This window comes from Indicator indicator, chromosome 1 (assembly GCF_027791375.1).
Source record: "Indicator indicator isolate 239-I01 chromosome 1, UM_Iind_1.1, whole genome shotgun sequence".
In the NCBI taxonomy this organism is placed as follows: domain Eukaryota; kingdom Metazoa; phylum Chordata; class Aves; order Piciformes; family Indicatoridae; genus Indicator; species Indicator indicator.
Window position 1 is genome coordinate 73,386,121 of NC_072010.1, and position 14,976 is coordinate 73,401,096.

Genomic DNA, 14,976 nt, shown 5'->3' on the forward strand with positions numbered 1-14,976 from the left:
CTGACCCATCCGCCTGCACGTCCTTCCGCCACCCCCTGCCCGCGGATGCCCGCAGCTTCCCCTGCCGCAGGGACCGCAGCTTCTCCTCCGTATTTCCCCACGCCGGGGACCCACACCCACGCCCCAAGACGCTGCAAGCCGCCAGCAGCGGCACAGGGGCTGGCACTGCAGCTCTGCCCGCTACCGCCTCGCCCCCTGCGGTGCCAGCTCAGGGAAGGATAACACAAAAGCCTTGACGTTAAACCGGCGGCTGGCTGGGGGGTGTGTGTGAAATGCCACTGCGATTACGTCATCCTGCTGCCGTCCCCGCGCTGGTCGGGCGCCAGGAGCCGCGGCTGCCGTCCCTGCCCGCCCGGAGCCGCCCCCGGTGGGGCGGGTCGCGCAGCGCGGCGCAGCGCAGGGCGGGTCCCGGCGCAGAGCTGCTGCCGGGTGCGCTGGGCCCGGGGCAGCCGCCGTGCCAGCAGCTTTCGGCGGTGCGATGCGGATGGCGGTCGGTGCGGCAGCGGGCGAGGGGGCAGCGCAGAGCCCCGGCCCTGCCGCCGTGTCGCTGGGCTTGAGCGTGGCCGTGGTCTCCAGCCTGGTGAACGGCTCCACCTTCGTCCTGCAGAAGAAGGGGATCGTGCGGGCCCGCGGGCGAGGTAGGGGCCCGGTGCTGCGGTGGCAGCGGGCGTGAGCAGCACACACATTCTGGCGCTTCCCAGCCTCTTCCCCAACTCCTCTCTATGCCCCCCAGCACCACCGCCTTCCCCCAGTAACCTCTTAGGTCTCCAGAGCATCATCCCCGGCACCGTGCGGGACAGGTCCCCCAGCCCCAAGAGCAGCCTGGCCTCTCCTGGGGCCGCTCCCTCCTCTTCGCCCCCGCAGAAGTGCCGCGGCTGCCCCACTCTGCAGCGGCGGCCGGCCCGGGCGGGGAATGGTGGGGAAGGGGGAGCTGCCCTGGGGTCCAGCCCTGGAGGGCGTGGATCCGGGGCACCCCCGGATCGTGGCAGACCTTCGGTCTGGGGAGGGGTCACAGTATCGCCTGGAGTAGGGAATACCTTCCAAACAGGTAGACAGGGGAGCCGGCCTCAGTTTGTCACCGTAAGCATGTTTGACATCAGAGGTCGATGGCTGGAGCGCGGCGTGAGGGATGCGATAAATTACAAAGAGATGACAGACAAGGGGAGAGCAATGAGCGCTATTAACGCAGTCATCAGCCACAGCTTCCCGATGTATGGCCAGCTCGATGGTCTTCTGTCAAACTGTAACACAGCACTGGGGACTCGTCTGTGTGCATACACAGGTTTCTCTTGTCGCAATTTCAGGTACTTGAGGGACTCTCCTACTCATTTCTTCAACTCGAATAGTTTCTTGCCATGAGCAGCACCAGCACGTATTTTCACTCGTTTTTTTCTAGCTCTTCCGTGGACTCACAGAACAAGTTACATGAGTCACGTGGTGGTTTCCATTTGTAGAGAAGAAAGTCACACCCGTAACCTGAAATAATTTTTCACATTGAAATCCCATACCTTATTGTTTTCTGAACTGACTGTTCTGTCTAGACAGTTCAGCCAAAACAAAGCTATGAAGTCAGGGAGTATGAAGATGTGTATGTTAGTCTGAACTGGAGCTCCCCAAAGCATGCAGTCTCTGAATAGCATTTGATGGTTACGTCTTGATGCTGTGTATATAGAAAAATGCAATATATTTATGTATTCTCAATATCACGCTTTTGTGTGAGGGGAAAGTTGTAAACAGAGGTTGCATGACACCTTTTTATTGCATTTCTGTGGTCCATAGCCATTTGTTTTGTAGGTGACAGTGGTTGTGTGTACATGAGCATATTTCTATAGGTTCTGGGAACTCCTTCTTATGAAAAATCCCTTTTAGTGAGAGATGTTTTCTCTATATGCTTATGTGAATATACACATACAGATAGGTGTTTGAGATTTCCCGTGCCTGCTGTGTGCAGGAGTTCAGAGCAGATGCAGTGGAGCAGAGCAAGCTTGCAAGTATGTTGCTCTCAGCTGGAAACCTGATCTAACAAGTTTATTTTGCCTTTTCTGCAATGACCTTAAAGTTGAGGGCCTCAGACAAAGTAGTGTTTTGCAAGCCTCCTTTTCCCTCCAAGATGGCTGTAATCCAAAATAGATTGTCCACTGAGAGATTGTATTGGCATCACAAATACAAACCTTTTTTCTTAAGGGAGATAATGAGAAAACTAAAGAAAAGGGAATGACTTCTGGAGAAAGTTTCCATTTTGCAACATAGTTTGGTCAATTTACTTCTGAAGTGCTTTCAGTGGAGCACTGGGTTAAGCGTTGTCATGGGTTGAGTTGCTAAACTGTTGTAAGTGGGTAATGTGTGTGTGCCTGCCTTCTCGGCACTGGCAGCTGTAAAACATCCTGTTTGAAGTTATTACCGATGTTTTATTTGTGTATCTTGCCGAGCAATTCATAGTATTTCCTTTTGCCATGCTCAGTGTGAAGATCCAGTCAAGTACTCTAGGTTGCTCTCTTATTTAATGTTTTGAAGCAGTGTGGTTCTGCCTTGAACCTAGCAGTTGGAGCTACATGCCCGAGATTGACAGTGTCAGATGATGTCTTTTTTGCATTGTCTTTGGTAGGTATTGCATTATTAACAAGGAGACACTTGAAGTCTTTTCTGTCTCCTCTGTTGAATCAATGATAGAGTATCAATGCAATTAGTAATCCTTACTTAGCTAGAAACAGCAATGGGTGACAAATATTTTGCAAATTTATCATACTTGAGTCAATATTTTATATCATTTGTCCCCAACGGTGTTTTTGTTTTTCTATGAAATAACAAAAATCCAAAAAATCATTACACCCACTCTAAAGCTGGCCATTTTAATTAGTCATATTTCATTTCAATTATATGGTGTGATTTCTGAGCACTTAATATTTCATACATCTCCAGAGTTACAGATTACTGTGGGTTTGCGCCATTTGGGAATTCAGGGTAGGTGCACTATTGCTTATTGCTCCAGCAGCTTTTGAGAGAGCACCTTCCCAAATAAATGCATAAATGCTGAATTTCTAGAAAGAGGAACACGATGTAAGAGCATAGCATGATGGCCAGGGTTATGCTCATTGGAGACCAGGCTTTAATTTAGTAAGTGGTCATTAGCCTTGACATTCTACAGAAGCAGAACTTACAAAATAGGGTGCACAGGCTCCCCTGGTACATCACAAGGCAAGAGCCTATAATCTGATGATGAAAATATTTGTCTTTGTGCTTAGGAGATACTAAGGGGACAATCCAGCATTTTTACTTCTCTCTCTGAAATGGGGCAGTATGTCAGGAAATCAGAGGATTCAGTCATAGCATTTTCCAATGCTCAAATTCAGGATGGTGCTGCCAAAGCTGCATGCCAACATTATTTCTCTGCTACAGTTTCTTCCATACAATTTCACTGAGGCTATATAACCAAAATAATTGATCCAAATAATGTTTTTTTTTCATAGGTTTCCAATTCTTCTAGTAGTGGTTCTAATGTGTGTGTTTAAATGGCACTCTCAGAAGCATTTGGAGACAATTTGGATGCTCTTGTAAAGTACTACTGCATGAGTGTCAGTTAGGTCCTTCACCGGAAACCAGAAGTTCTAACTAATATGTTGTCTTAAAAAGGTACAATTGGAACACTTAGGCTGAATCTGAGCACCTTCTCTCTTGTTTTTCTCCTACTCAGCTGCCTTGAAGAAAAGGATTAAAATGAAGGTCCCTTAATAGTTGAGACTGTAGAAATTATTCTATTTTGTAGTTCCAATATTGCAATTTCATATTTTTCTAATATGTCTCTCTATACTTCCTCTTCCAGGTACTTCATACTTAACAGATATAGTATGGTGGTCTGGCACTATTGCAAGTAAGTATTTTAAAAGTCTTGATTTGAAGGGAGAAGTTATGGTTAGATGGTGAAATCAGACATCTTAAATCTCACACTCACTTGTTATGAAATTTGTCTCCCTCAGAAATATCCCACCTTCAGTAAACTCTCACTCTGCTTACTGAGTCTGGTGGTGTTGGAGAAGGCAGAGCTGAGACAATCTCAAGTCAGATATCTGACCAGATTTCTAAACTGTTTGGTGCTTGCAGCCCTTGGCAGCCTCACACTGCTCTGACTCTGAGTTACTGCATGGCTTGCGTCTCTAGTCCACTCAGTTTTTAGTAATACTCAAACACTGAATAAGAAATTGTTGTTCTGCACAAAAGAGCTCATTGAACACATGTTAATTTTTCAGATCAGAAAGCACTTAGCCAATCTTAACTGAAAAAAAATAATCCTTTTTGATTTCTAGTTTAACAGTTACAATTTCAGTTCTCCTTTTAATCTACAAGATTAATGTGAAGCCTTGTGTGGTGCTGATATGAGATCAGTGTAATTTCACTCTTGGTATCTTTGCAAAGTCTGCTCAGACTGAGTTCACTCTCTGATGTGAATCCAGCACATGGGGAGCAACTAGCTTTCTCCTTTTGCAGTTCAGCCCTAGTTCTACCCACAATCTTAAAATCTTACCCCACTTTTAGACCTTAACCTAGCCTTTTGCATATTATTTCGAATTGTTCTGCAACTGTTTCTGAGAAGTAGATGCATCTATTTGTGACTCTTGTTTCATGGCAACAAGGTAAATCTCTGGTTTTGTTGTCTTCAAGCTGTGCAAAAGGAATGGAAACTTAGAGAGTTCTTGAAGACCAAAGTTCACAGCAAGTGTAGGACCCAGCAGAGCTTCAGAGGAAAGTCCTCGGCTAATCTCACCTGAGTTTAATTAGTACTTTGTCAGCTTCCTCCTCTACCAGGTCCACTACTGTACAGCTAGCAATAAATCTGTGCATTAATTACCACTGTTTATCACTTGGGAGGTTCCCATCTTGATCTCCAAGCAGAAAGGGTTAAAATATGAGAGTTTTTATTACAGGAGAAAATGTATTTCATGCTTAAAAGTGCTGACAGAATTGAATGAAGGCAAATGGTATCTGTTGGCTTGTGTCCAGTAGCTAGGTGCAGGTATTTCAAAACAAAGCCTCAGTAAGTTTCCAAAGGAACCAAGGGAAGAATTGCAAGTAGGCACCCTATGGGATGCAGAGAAAGAAGGTGTTTGGGCAATGAGCAGTTACCAGGACAAAATTATGACAGCTGACATAATTTTCTCAAGCAGGGAATTTGGAGTTTGGATGACTAACAAACCCCACATAAACTCTATCAACTTCTTTTCACAATATTTGTTCAGATGGTGAACAAGCATTTCTGTGTTGGAATGCTGACTCAGCATAACACTGCCTAACCATTTTGGGGCCTTGGGATCCTGTGGATTACTGAAGACTGCAAAGGAAGGGCTACAGATTCTACTAAGGGACTTTTTCTTACACTGTAGTCAAAAGAGTGATTTCAGCATGTGTACAGGTATTTCAATTAGCATTAAACTAATTAATTGACTAATTAATTAGTTTCAGTGCAGGTTTCGATAGCTGTATGGACACATCTATGTTAGTGTTTATTGCTGATGGGGAACGCACATCTCCACAGATTGGGCTTTATTTCATGTTATGGAGCAGTGTTGGAGTTCCTTTAAGATGAAACCAGGCTGGAAGATGTACTCTAGGAATACGCCTAATGCATGCTAGCTGCAAATAGATTTTCAGTCCATGGCAGCAGGCTGGAGGTAGACTGAAATAACCACCCTGGCATACACAGAAGAGACATCTTTTGCTATATGAATCTACTCCTAGTCTCCTTGCTAATGTAGACATGTCAGCGTGCATCAAGTTTTGTGTTGCAATAACTTTGGGGATATTGTACTCCTTGAGCAAGTTTAAAGTTTGCTGTACCTCCAGGAACTGAAGCCATACTTTGATTTAGAGCATTGATCTATCTGGAGAGGAATTTCTATCCAGAGAGGAATCATAGAATCATATAATGGTTTGGGTTGGAATGGACCTTGAAGATCATCTAGTTCAATCCCCCCACCATGGACAGGAATACCTTCTAGACAACTAGACTGGGTTGGTCAAGGCCTTGTCCAACCTGGCCTTAATCACCTTCATGGAAGGGGGCATCCACAACCTCCCTAGGCAATCTGTTCCAGTGTCTTACCACTCTTACTCTAAAGAATTTCTTTCTAATATCCAGTCCGAATCTACCTTCCTCAAGCTTCAGTCCATTCCCTCTCATCCTGTCACAACAAGCCCTTGTAAAAAGTTCCTTCCCAGCTTTCTTGTTGGCCCCTTTGAGGTACTGAAAGGCTGCTATAAAGTCTTCCTGGAGACTTCATTTCTCCAGGATGAGCAGCCCTAACTTTCTCAGCCTATCCCCATAGGGCACGTTGCTCCAGCTCTCTGATCATCTTCATGGCTGTTTGATGTCCTTCTTCTGCTGGGGGCACCAGAACTGGATGCAGTACTCCAGATGGAGTCTCAGTAAAGCAGAGTAGAAGAGGAGAATCACTTCCCTGGTCCTGCTGGTCACAATTCTTTGGATGCAGCCCAGGATACTGTTGGCCTTCTGGGCTGCAAGCACACATGAACTGCAAAGGTTGGCACAAAGGTCCTCAACATCAGGTAGATGGTAACAGTTACTGAAATTCTTATTTTAATTTGCCTTAGTCCCGATCTGTTGTTCATGGTGGTAGCAGACTGTTACTATTGCTCTGTGGCAATACTGAAAACCTCTGGTAATTTCAGTTACCTTACAATACGTGCAGTTTGAAGCTCCAGAGACCTAGTTTATGGATCAGTTGTTGGTGCCATCTGTTACGGTTCTTCCAACAGAAAGTTAAGGCACCTGACCTCCAAAAAAAGCAACTTTTTGGCAGACTCACTTGAAAAGTTATATAATTTGCAGAAACATGGTGTGCCAGCTGTACCCCGTCCTCCACGCAAGATAAGCCTTGGTGCCTTCAGGTGCCCTCAAGATAGTACCAAAATTGCCAACTACATCTGCTGAAAAACAAACCTGAGTCTGATAGCTGAGTTACTCTGTTCCCAGGGGCAGGGAGACCATCACTGACTCTTGTGCTTCAGAAATGCTGCTCATTAACTTCTCTGGCTCACCCCTGCATGTAGAAAAAGCCTCAGTGAATTGAATTAGTATAATTTTACCACACTCTGCAGTTTTGTAAGCTTGTTTTTTGTCTCCATGTTTCCTGTAGGCTACACAGGTCTTCAGCTCTACTGATAATGTGAGCTAATTTGGTAAATTAATTAATGTTCACACAGTGCTTTGCAGGTGTAAAGAACGGGATGATGGTAACGATATTTGATAGGTGAGGGCAATGGCCACCTGAGTATAAAGACAGCTTGAATTCTTTAAATGTTTTTAAATGCTGACAATGCCTCTTAACATCAACTGGAAATTGGAGCTCTGTTTAATTTGTGTTCAAGGTTCTTGCCAGTTACTACAGACCCTGTAACTATGCAAGCATCACGTTGCCTATTATAAACTTGCCAGCACTTGCAAAACCATCCAGCTTTTCTTTTTTAACTGAAAACTTGAATACTTGAACTGTTTGTTACAGCTGTGATGTGCAATAGTGTGGTACCTTTGGAATTTGCTTTTATTGGGGGAAAGAAAACTAAAAGATTGTGAGGCAATTATTGTGATTTGTCAGGGATCTGCTCTTTTTACAGTGGCCAGGAATTACTTTTTATGTTAAATATTGTACTGTGAAATTTTGAGGCAATCTACTGTATACTGAAGAGCTGTTATGCATGTGCTTAATATTTCATTATTAGATTTCTTTCTTCTGTGTTGTCCTTATTTTCTCAAAAAAAAAAAAAAAAAAAAGAAAGCAACACTGCTGTTAGGAACTAGAAGCAAGTGCATTCATGTTACATACATACATGTTCTAAAGCTGAAATCAGGAATTATATATATTTTAGCCCCCCTCAAATAAATGTTTGAGTGTAATACTGCTATATTTGAGAGTAATCCATGAGTGTTTCATAGACTTACTTATATTTAACTAAGAGAAGTTGCAAATGAGATTATTTACTGTGCCCTCTTGGATTTTCTTGTGTGGCAAATAAAAATCCTATCTTAAAAAATAGTTTTAAAATATGGAAAAATTCCAGCCATTTTTTTTTTAAGTGTAAAATTAACAGAGCTAAGCAAATCTGTAACATCTGCTTTCCAGTTAGGTCAATCTTTCCCAAACAGTATTGGGTAAGTTGTCATTGCTTCTTTTTACAAAGGGATTTAAAGGCTTATTTCTGGTTCTCTTGACAGTGGCTTTGGGTCAAATAGGGAATTTCTTGGCCTACACTGCAGTTCCAACTGTGCTAGTGACGCCCTTGGGAGCTCTTGGCGTTCCATTTGGGTGAGAGTTTGCTTTTCTTTTTCTTATCTGAATGTTGTTACTACTTAGTAAAATGTCAGATGGACTCAGTGATCACTGATGATGTCAGACTTATGATTGTTAATGTGTTATAATGTCACCTATTCCAAATTTTCCTCTAGCAAAGGTAAATAAAGGGTTGCTGAGTATCTTGTCCTTTAACTATCATTATGATCTGGAACAGATAAATTTAGTTTGGTTTGAGTTCTTTTGCTCTTCCCTCTGGTTATTCTAGACTCTTCTGCCTATTCTTTTATTCACAGTTCCTTTACTATGTAGATTTTTCCTTTTGTCTCACATTCTTTTTCTCCTTTGCTATCCACAGCCCACGTGTTTATTGATGCTGATTTTCATTTAGTTGGATTTGACCCCTTTCCTGAAGCAAGGATGTCCTTTGCATATGCATGCCCTCCGTTTCTTGAATATTATGTTTTGGGGGCAAGGAAGGGGGTCAACAGACAAAAAAAACAGTGCATGTTCCTAAAAGCAGCTTAATGTGCAACTACATGTTTTGTGAATAGCTACGCTACAGTTGTGGAATTTTTTTAAAACTGTGCATTGCCTCAAGAATTTTCTGTTGCCTACTGTTGCCTACTGAACTGTGTTTCTGACTGCACTGGTCATCTTTTTCAGAGTACGTATTGCTTTGTGGGGCCACATGGTGGCCTGCAGTTTTATATGCTCTGAAGCACACTGATGATGTTCTACTTGCCACCTGTTATTTATCCTAAGCTGCATAATTTTATGTATTTTGATCAGATATGTGACTGAGCTGAGCCCTGTGATCTTTGTAACTAAAGGTCACTTCAGTCTCATGGCTGTGTAGCACCTATAAAATGTGGCTTCATGACAGCTCACCAAATTGTTAATGGGTAGATACCTGTCTCAGGTGCCAGACGCCTGGTTTGAAAATTTGGTATTTTTGGAGGAGGTGATGTAATGTAGTGCAGGGGGGGTTGTGAATTGGGTTGTTGGGGTTTTTTGTGGATTTTTTTGGGTTGGGTATTTCTGGTTTTGGTTTGCTTTGGGGTTTTTGCCCTGAGATGAGACTGGATGGATTTTTCCTGAGTTAGAAATGCATTTGAGGATCCACCAACACTTGATACTGTTCCTTTAAGAGGGAAACTCATGTGTCACATCACTGTTAGAGCATTATTAACAGGATGTATTCAAACTCTTGATTCTCTTCCTCTTTGTGAAAGGTCCATTTTAGCTTCTTACTTACTGAAAGAAAAACTGAACATTCTTGGCAAGCTGGGATGTTTGCTGAGCTGCGCTGGGTCTGTTGTTCTCATCATCCATTCCCCAAAGTCTGAGAGTGTAACGACTCAGGCTGAGCTTGAAGAGAAGCTTACAAATCCAGGTACTTTGTTCTTTTATTAACTCATAATGATTTTGTGAGATTGATCAAGAGCATGCAGGAGCAAGAGGCTTACCACTTCCACCAGGTAGGAGAATTGACTTCTGAAGAAACTATGATGTGATGGAAGCACGTCAAAAAAAGTACATGGCACATACAAAAAAAAAAATACAGCTTTTCTGTAGGAAACCTATGTCTTGCTGTTCTTGGAGTTTGTCAGGTTCATTGATATACCCAGAAAGAAAAATGTGGACACTTTTGAAAACATTATCCTGCACAGCAAGCTCAGCATAATGGCCATTTGATTTTGTAATTTTCTAAAATTATGAAAAAGTGTATTTTCCTACTTAGACATGTGTACCCCTGTACACAGCACTGGTTAGGCCACACCTTGAGTACTGTGTCCAGTTCTGGGCCCCACAGTTTAGGAAATATGTTGAATTGCTGGAGCATGTCCAGAGAAGGGCAACGAGGCTGGTGAGAGGCCTTGAGCACAAGCCCTATGAGGAGAGGCTGAGGGAGCTGGGACTGTTTAGCCTGGAGAAGAGGAGGCTCAGGGGTGACCTCATTGCTGTCTACAACTACCTGAAGGGAGGTTGTAGCCAGGAGGGGGTTGGTCTCTTCTCCCAGGCAACCAGCACCAGAACAAGAGGACACAGTCTCAAGCTGCGCCAGGGGAGGTTTAGGCTGGAGGTGAGGAGAAAGTTCTTCACAGAGAGAGTGGTTGGCCATTGGAATGGGCTGCCCAGGGAGGTGGTGGAGTCACCATCCCTGGAAGTGTTCAAGAGGGGATTGGACGTGGCACTTGGTGCCATGGTTTAGATAGTCATGAGGTTTAGGGTGACAGGTTGGACTCGATGATCTTTGAGGTCTCTTCCAGCCTTCTTGATTCTATGATTCTATGAATGGTGTGATTCTAGGATCTCAATTTAAGTTGTTTTGTGCTGTGGTGGATTGGCCTGGCTGTATGCCAGGTGTCCACCAAAGCCACCCTGTCATTCCCCCTCCCCAGCTGCACAGGGGAGAGAAAATATAACAAAAAGCTTGTTGGTCAAGATATGGAGAGGGAGAGATCACTCAGCAATTACCGTCATGGGCAAAACAGATATGACTTGGGAAAATTAGTTTAATTTATTGCCAATTAAATCAGAGTAGGATAATGAGAAATAAAGCACCTTCCCTCAGCCCCTCCCTTCTTCCTGGGTTTAACTTGGCTCCCAGATTCTCTGCCTTCTACCCTGAAGGGTAGATGGGAAATGGAGGTTATGGTCAGTTTATTACACATTGTCTCTGCTTCTCCTTTTCTCCTGAGGAGAGGACTCCTCACACTCTTCCTCTGCTCCAGTGTGGGGTCCCTCCTGTGAGAGACAGATCCCTACAAACTGCCTCAGTGTGAGTCCTTCCCACGGATTGCTGTTCTTTATGAGCTGCTTTCACGTTAGGTTCTTCCCCAGGGCGCAGTCCTTCAGAAACGGACTGCTCCAGCATGGGTCCTCCATAGGGTCACTGATCCTGGCAGTAAACCTGCTCCAGCATGAGTTTCTCTCTCCATGGGGCCACAGGTGATGCCAGGAGCCTGCTCCAGCACAGGCTTTTCATGGGGTCCCAGCCTCCTTTGGGAATCTACTTGCTCTGGCATGGGGTCCTCCACAGGCTGCAGGTGGGTATCTGCAGGATGACAGCCTGCCTCACCGTGGTTCTACCATGGGCTTCAGGGGGATCTCTGCTCTGGTGCCTGCAGCACCTCCTCGCCCTCCTTTTTCACTAGCTTGGGTGTCCTCAGAGTTGTTTCTCTCGCATTTTCTTATTCCTTTCTCTGGCTGAAGTTGCTGTTGTGCAGGATTTTTTGACCCCTTCTCAAATGTGCTATCACAGATGCACAGAAAGTTACCACCATCACCGGTTGGCTTGTCTCTGGCCAGCAGTGGGTCTGTCTTGGAGCTGGTTGACATTGGCTCTGTCTGACATAAGGGAAAGCTTCTATCAGCTTGTCACAGAAGCCAGCTCTATAGTCCCACCTCTGCTACCAAAACCTTGCCTTACAAACGCAATACATATGTAAACAAACAAACAAAAAATCTGATTGTCTTCTATTCTTTAATTCTACTTTTTTTTTTTAATTCAACACCCAGTTATGTCCCAAGCAGATTTCTTTGCACAATAAAGATGTGTAGAAATACTCTCTTGAGACAGTGAAATGCCTGCTCTTTCTTACAGAGAATGTGAAGCTCCACTAGCTGCTAGATGACACATGCTAGTGCTAATAAGTGCCAAACCCACTTTTGTTTTTCTTTCGTAAGAGCTAAACTGCCAAGTATTGTTATTTTCTTTTAAGTGCTTTAGAGAAGAGAAACTCAAACAAAGTAACATCAGCTATCCAAAAAAAATCTGCAAAGAAAACAAATGCCCTGGACTAAATGTACCATTTCAAAAGTGAATTGGAAATGTATTTCTTTAAAACTGTAAAGTATGAAATGTTTTTCAACAGTCTAAACTGTGTACAATCCCAGGCACAAATACAGGCTGGGCAGTGACTGGCTGGAGAGCAGCCCTGAGGAGAGGGACTTGGGGGTGCTGGTGGACAAGAAGCTCAACATGAGCTGTCAATGTGCACTTGCAGCCCAGAAAGCCAACCAGATCCTGGGCTGCATCAGGAGAAGTGTGGCCAGCAGGTCAAGGGAGGTGATTCTCCCCCTCTACTCCGCTCTATTGAGACCCTACCTGGAGTACTGCGTCTAGTTCTGGAGCCCATATTACAAGAGGGATATGGACATGCTGGAAGGTGCCCAGAGAAGGGCCACCAGGATGATCAGAGGGCTGGAGCACCTCTGCTATGAGGACAGACTGAAAGAGTTGGGGCTGTTCACTCTGGAGAAGAGAAGGCTCCCAGGTGACCTCATTGTGGCCTTCCAGTATCTGAAGGGGGCCTACAGGAAAGCTGGGGAGGGACTTTTTAGGGTGTCAGGTAGTGATAGGACTAGGAGGAATGTAACAAAGCTGGAAGTGGGGAGATTCAGGCTGGACGTGAGGAAGAAGTTCTTCACCATGAGAGTGGTGAGAGCCTGGAATGGGTTGTCCAGGGAGGTGGATGAGGCCCCATCCCTGGAGGTGTTTAAGGCCAGGCTGGATGAGGCTCTGGCCAGCCTGATCTAGTGTGAGGTGTTCCTGCCCATGGCAGGGGGGTTGGAACTAGATGATCCTTGTGGTCCCTTCCAACCCTGACTGATTCTATGATTCTATGTGTACCGATGCTATAATGTAAATTATATGGCCTCCCTACTCTTCAACTCTCTCTACTCACCTTAAAGGAATCTAACTCTATGTTTAAGCTCTTTGCTTAGAACCACCCACTATGCTTTGTTGAACTGGTGGTATCACTGAGGTGGTATCACTGCTGTCTGTCACAGAGGACTTTAAGGAATTTAATGCTGATGGAAGAGAAAGTAAGAAAAAAGCCATTTTAAATCCAGTTCTGATGTGTAACTGTGTATTTTACTAGTGGATGGCTTGTTTTACTCAAAGAATGTGCAGCATCATCAGTTGGAGAAGCCCACAACAACTCTAAAAGCTCTGTGATTTAGATCTGTACTCAACAGAAATCTTAATCCTCATGTATGCCACCTATGACATGATTTGTCTGCTGAAGTCTTTAGAAGATGAAGAGTTCTCACCTTGCTGTTGTCTTGTTTCTTCTTGTTTTCCAGTTTTCGTGGGTTATCTCTGCATAGTGCTGCTAATGCTTCTCCTGCTTATCTTCTGGATAGCTCCAGCTCATGGACCTACTAATATCATGGTTTACATCAGTATTTGCTCTCTGTTGGGCAGTTTCACTGTTCCCAGCACAAAAGGCATTGGGTTGGCTGCTCAGGATATCTTTCACAATAACCCATCGAGTCAAAGGGCTCTGTACCTCTGTCTAGTACTTCTGGCAGTATTAGGATGTAGCATTATAATTCAGTTCAGATACATCAATAAGGCACTGGAATGTTTTGACTCCTCTGTGTTTGGTGCCATCTATTACGTCGTGTTTACCACCCTAGTCCTGCTGGCTTCAGCCATCCTTTTCAGGGAATGGAGTAATGTAGGAGTGGTAGATTTCTTGGGAATGGCTTGTGGATTCACCACAGTATCTATTGGAATTGTTCTTATACAAGTCTTCAAGGAATTCAACTTCAATATTGGGGATTTAAATAAACCTAACATGAAGACAGATTAAAATATTTTTTGAGGGGAAACTGGATGGCTCAGGGAAGGATGCAGAGGCTTTCATTTCTAGGTCACTGACTTAAATATGATTCAGGTTGGTTGTTACTCTCTGACGATTTGGTGGCCTATGTGAAATGAATTGGAGGCCTCCATCCAGTTTCAAAGGAACAGTTGTCCGTGTACCCCAGTCAACACAATAATTGACCTTAATTGGAACCATTGATTGAGTTAGCATAGCGACTGATGTATTTTCTTACTTTAATAGGTCATCTGTCAGAAAAATATGAGGATATTCTGATAGACCTGTGTGTGAAAGCTTGTATTGTGGCTTCTGAGGCACTGTTTTTCTTGGCAGAGAACATCAGTTTCCAATGCACTCAATCTGACACCTTTCATGAGTGATGTATACCTTAAAATATGACAGGGGGTGGGAAGGGGGGGAGAAAAGCGAAACAATTCATTAATCTCAATATAACAGTGTGTTCACTGTCAAGGCTGTGAGTTCTGAGACAAATGTTGGTTGAACCAGGTTTGTCCTTTTAGTGACTGTCTCAGCAACTTTGTCGGCCATGCAGTGAAGACACTGAAGAGTTTTAAATTGAATTCTTTATACAGAGCAGTGGGATCCTTAAAAAACTTTCACTAATTATTTATCAGCTGATGGTAGTGTCCAGGTATGCATTTTCCTTTGTAACTTATGTGCATTACTTCATTCATCTGAGAGGTTTTAATTGGGAGCAGACAGAAAGGCTGAAGGATGTGGAAATGATGCACAGACTCATTGCCTATATGGTGGCTTATTTGTAAGCAGCTCAGAACTATCTCAGTGCCTTTGTAATCCAAAAATACTGCATAAATGTGAATGTACTTGTTTCAGATGGCCTATACTGGTTTAGTAATTTAATTTCACTGTCTATAATATTGGACTCTATTCAAATTCTAAACATGTAAATTATCCAGAAAGAAACACATGTTTTTTGGAAGAATTTACAAACCTGAAACACTTAGATGCCTTGACAGCTTCTGTAAAGCCCATAGTTCTGATGGGAAGAGGTAACCTATGGGAGGATTGTTTAA

The 14,976-nt window shown here is 43.8% G+C and overlaps 1 protein-coding gene across 1 annotated transcript; it reads left to right on the forward strand.

The window, feature by feature from the left end:
- Positions 1–463: 463 nt before the first annotated feature.
- Positions 464–13,956, forward strand: NIPA1 (NIPA magnesium transporter 1). The gene is made up of 5 exons (XM_054385977.1): positions 464–638; positions 3,821–3,868; positions 8,225–8,315; positions 9,536–9,696; positions 13,398–13,956. Exons 1-5 carry the CDS (start codon positions 479–481, stop codon positions 13,907–13,909), a joined length of 972 nt encoding a protein of 323 aa, XP_054241952.1. The 5' UTR covers positions 464–478; the 3' UTR covers positions 13,910–13,956.
- Positions 13,957–14,976: the final 1,020 nt, after the last annotated feature.

Excerpts from the sequence above, each read along its gene's own strand:
- NIPA1 (XM_054385977.1), top strand. The coding sequence starts at position 479 with ATGCGGATGGCGGTCGGTGCGGCAGCGGGCGAGGGGGCAGCGCAGAGC. Across the intron at positions 639-3,820 it reads CGTGCGGGCCCGCGGGCGAG|GTACTTCATACTTAACAGAT; the intron begins GTAGGGGCCCGG and ends TTCCTCTTCCAG. Across the intron at positions 3,869-8,224 it reads GTGGTCTGGCACTATTGCAA|TGGCTTTGGGTCAAATAGGG; the intron begins GTAAGTATTTTA and ends TTCTCTTGACAG.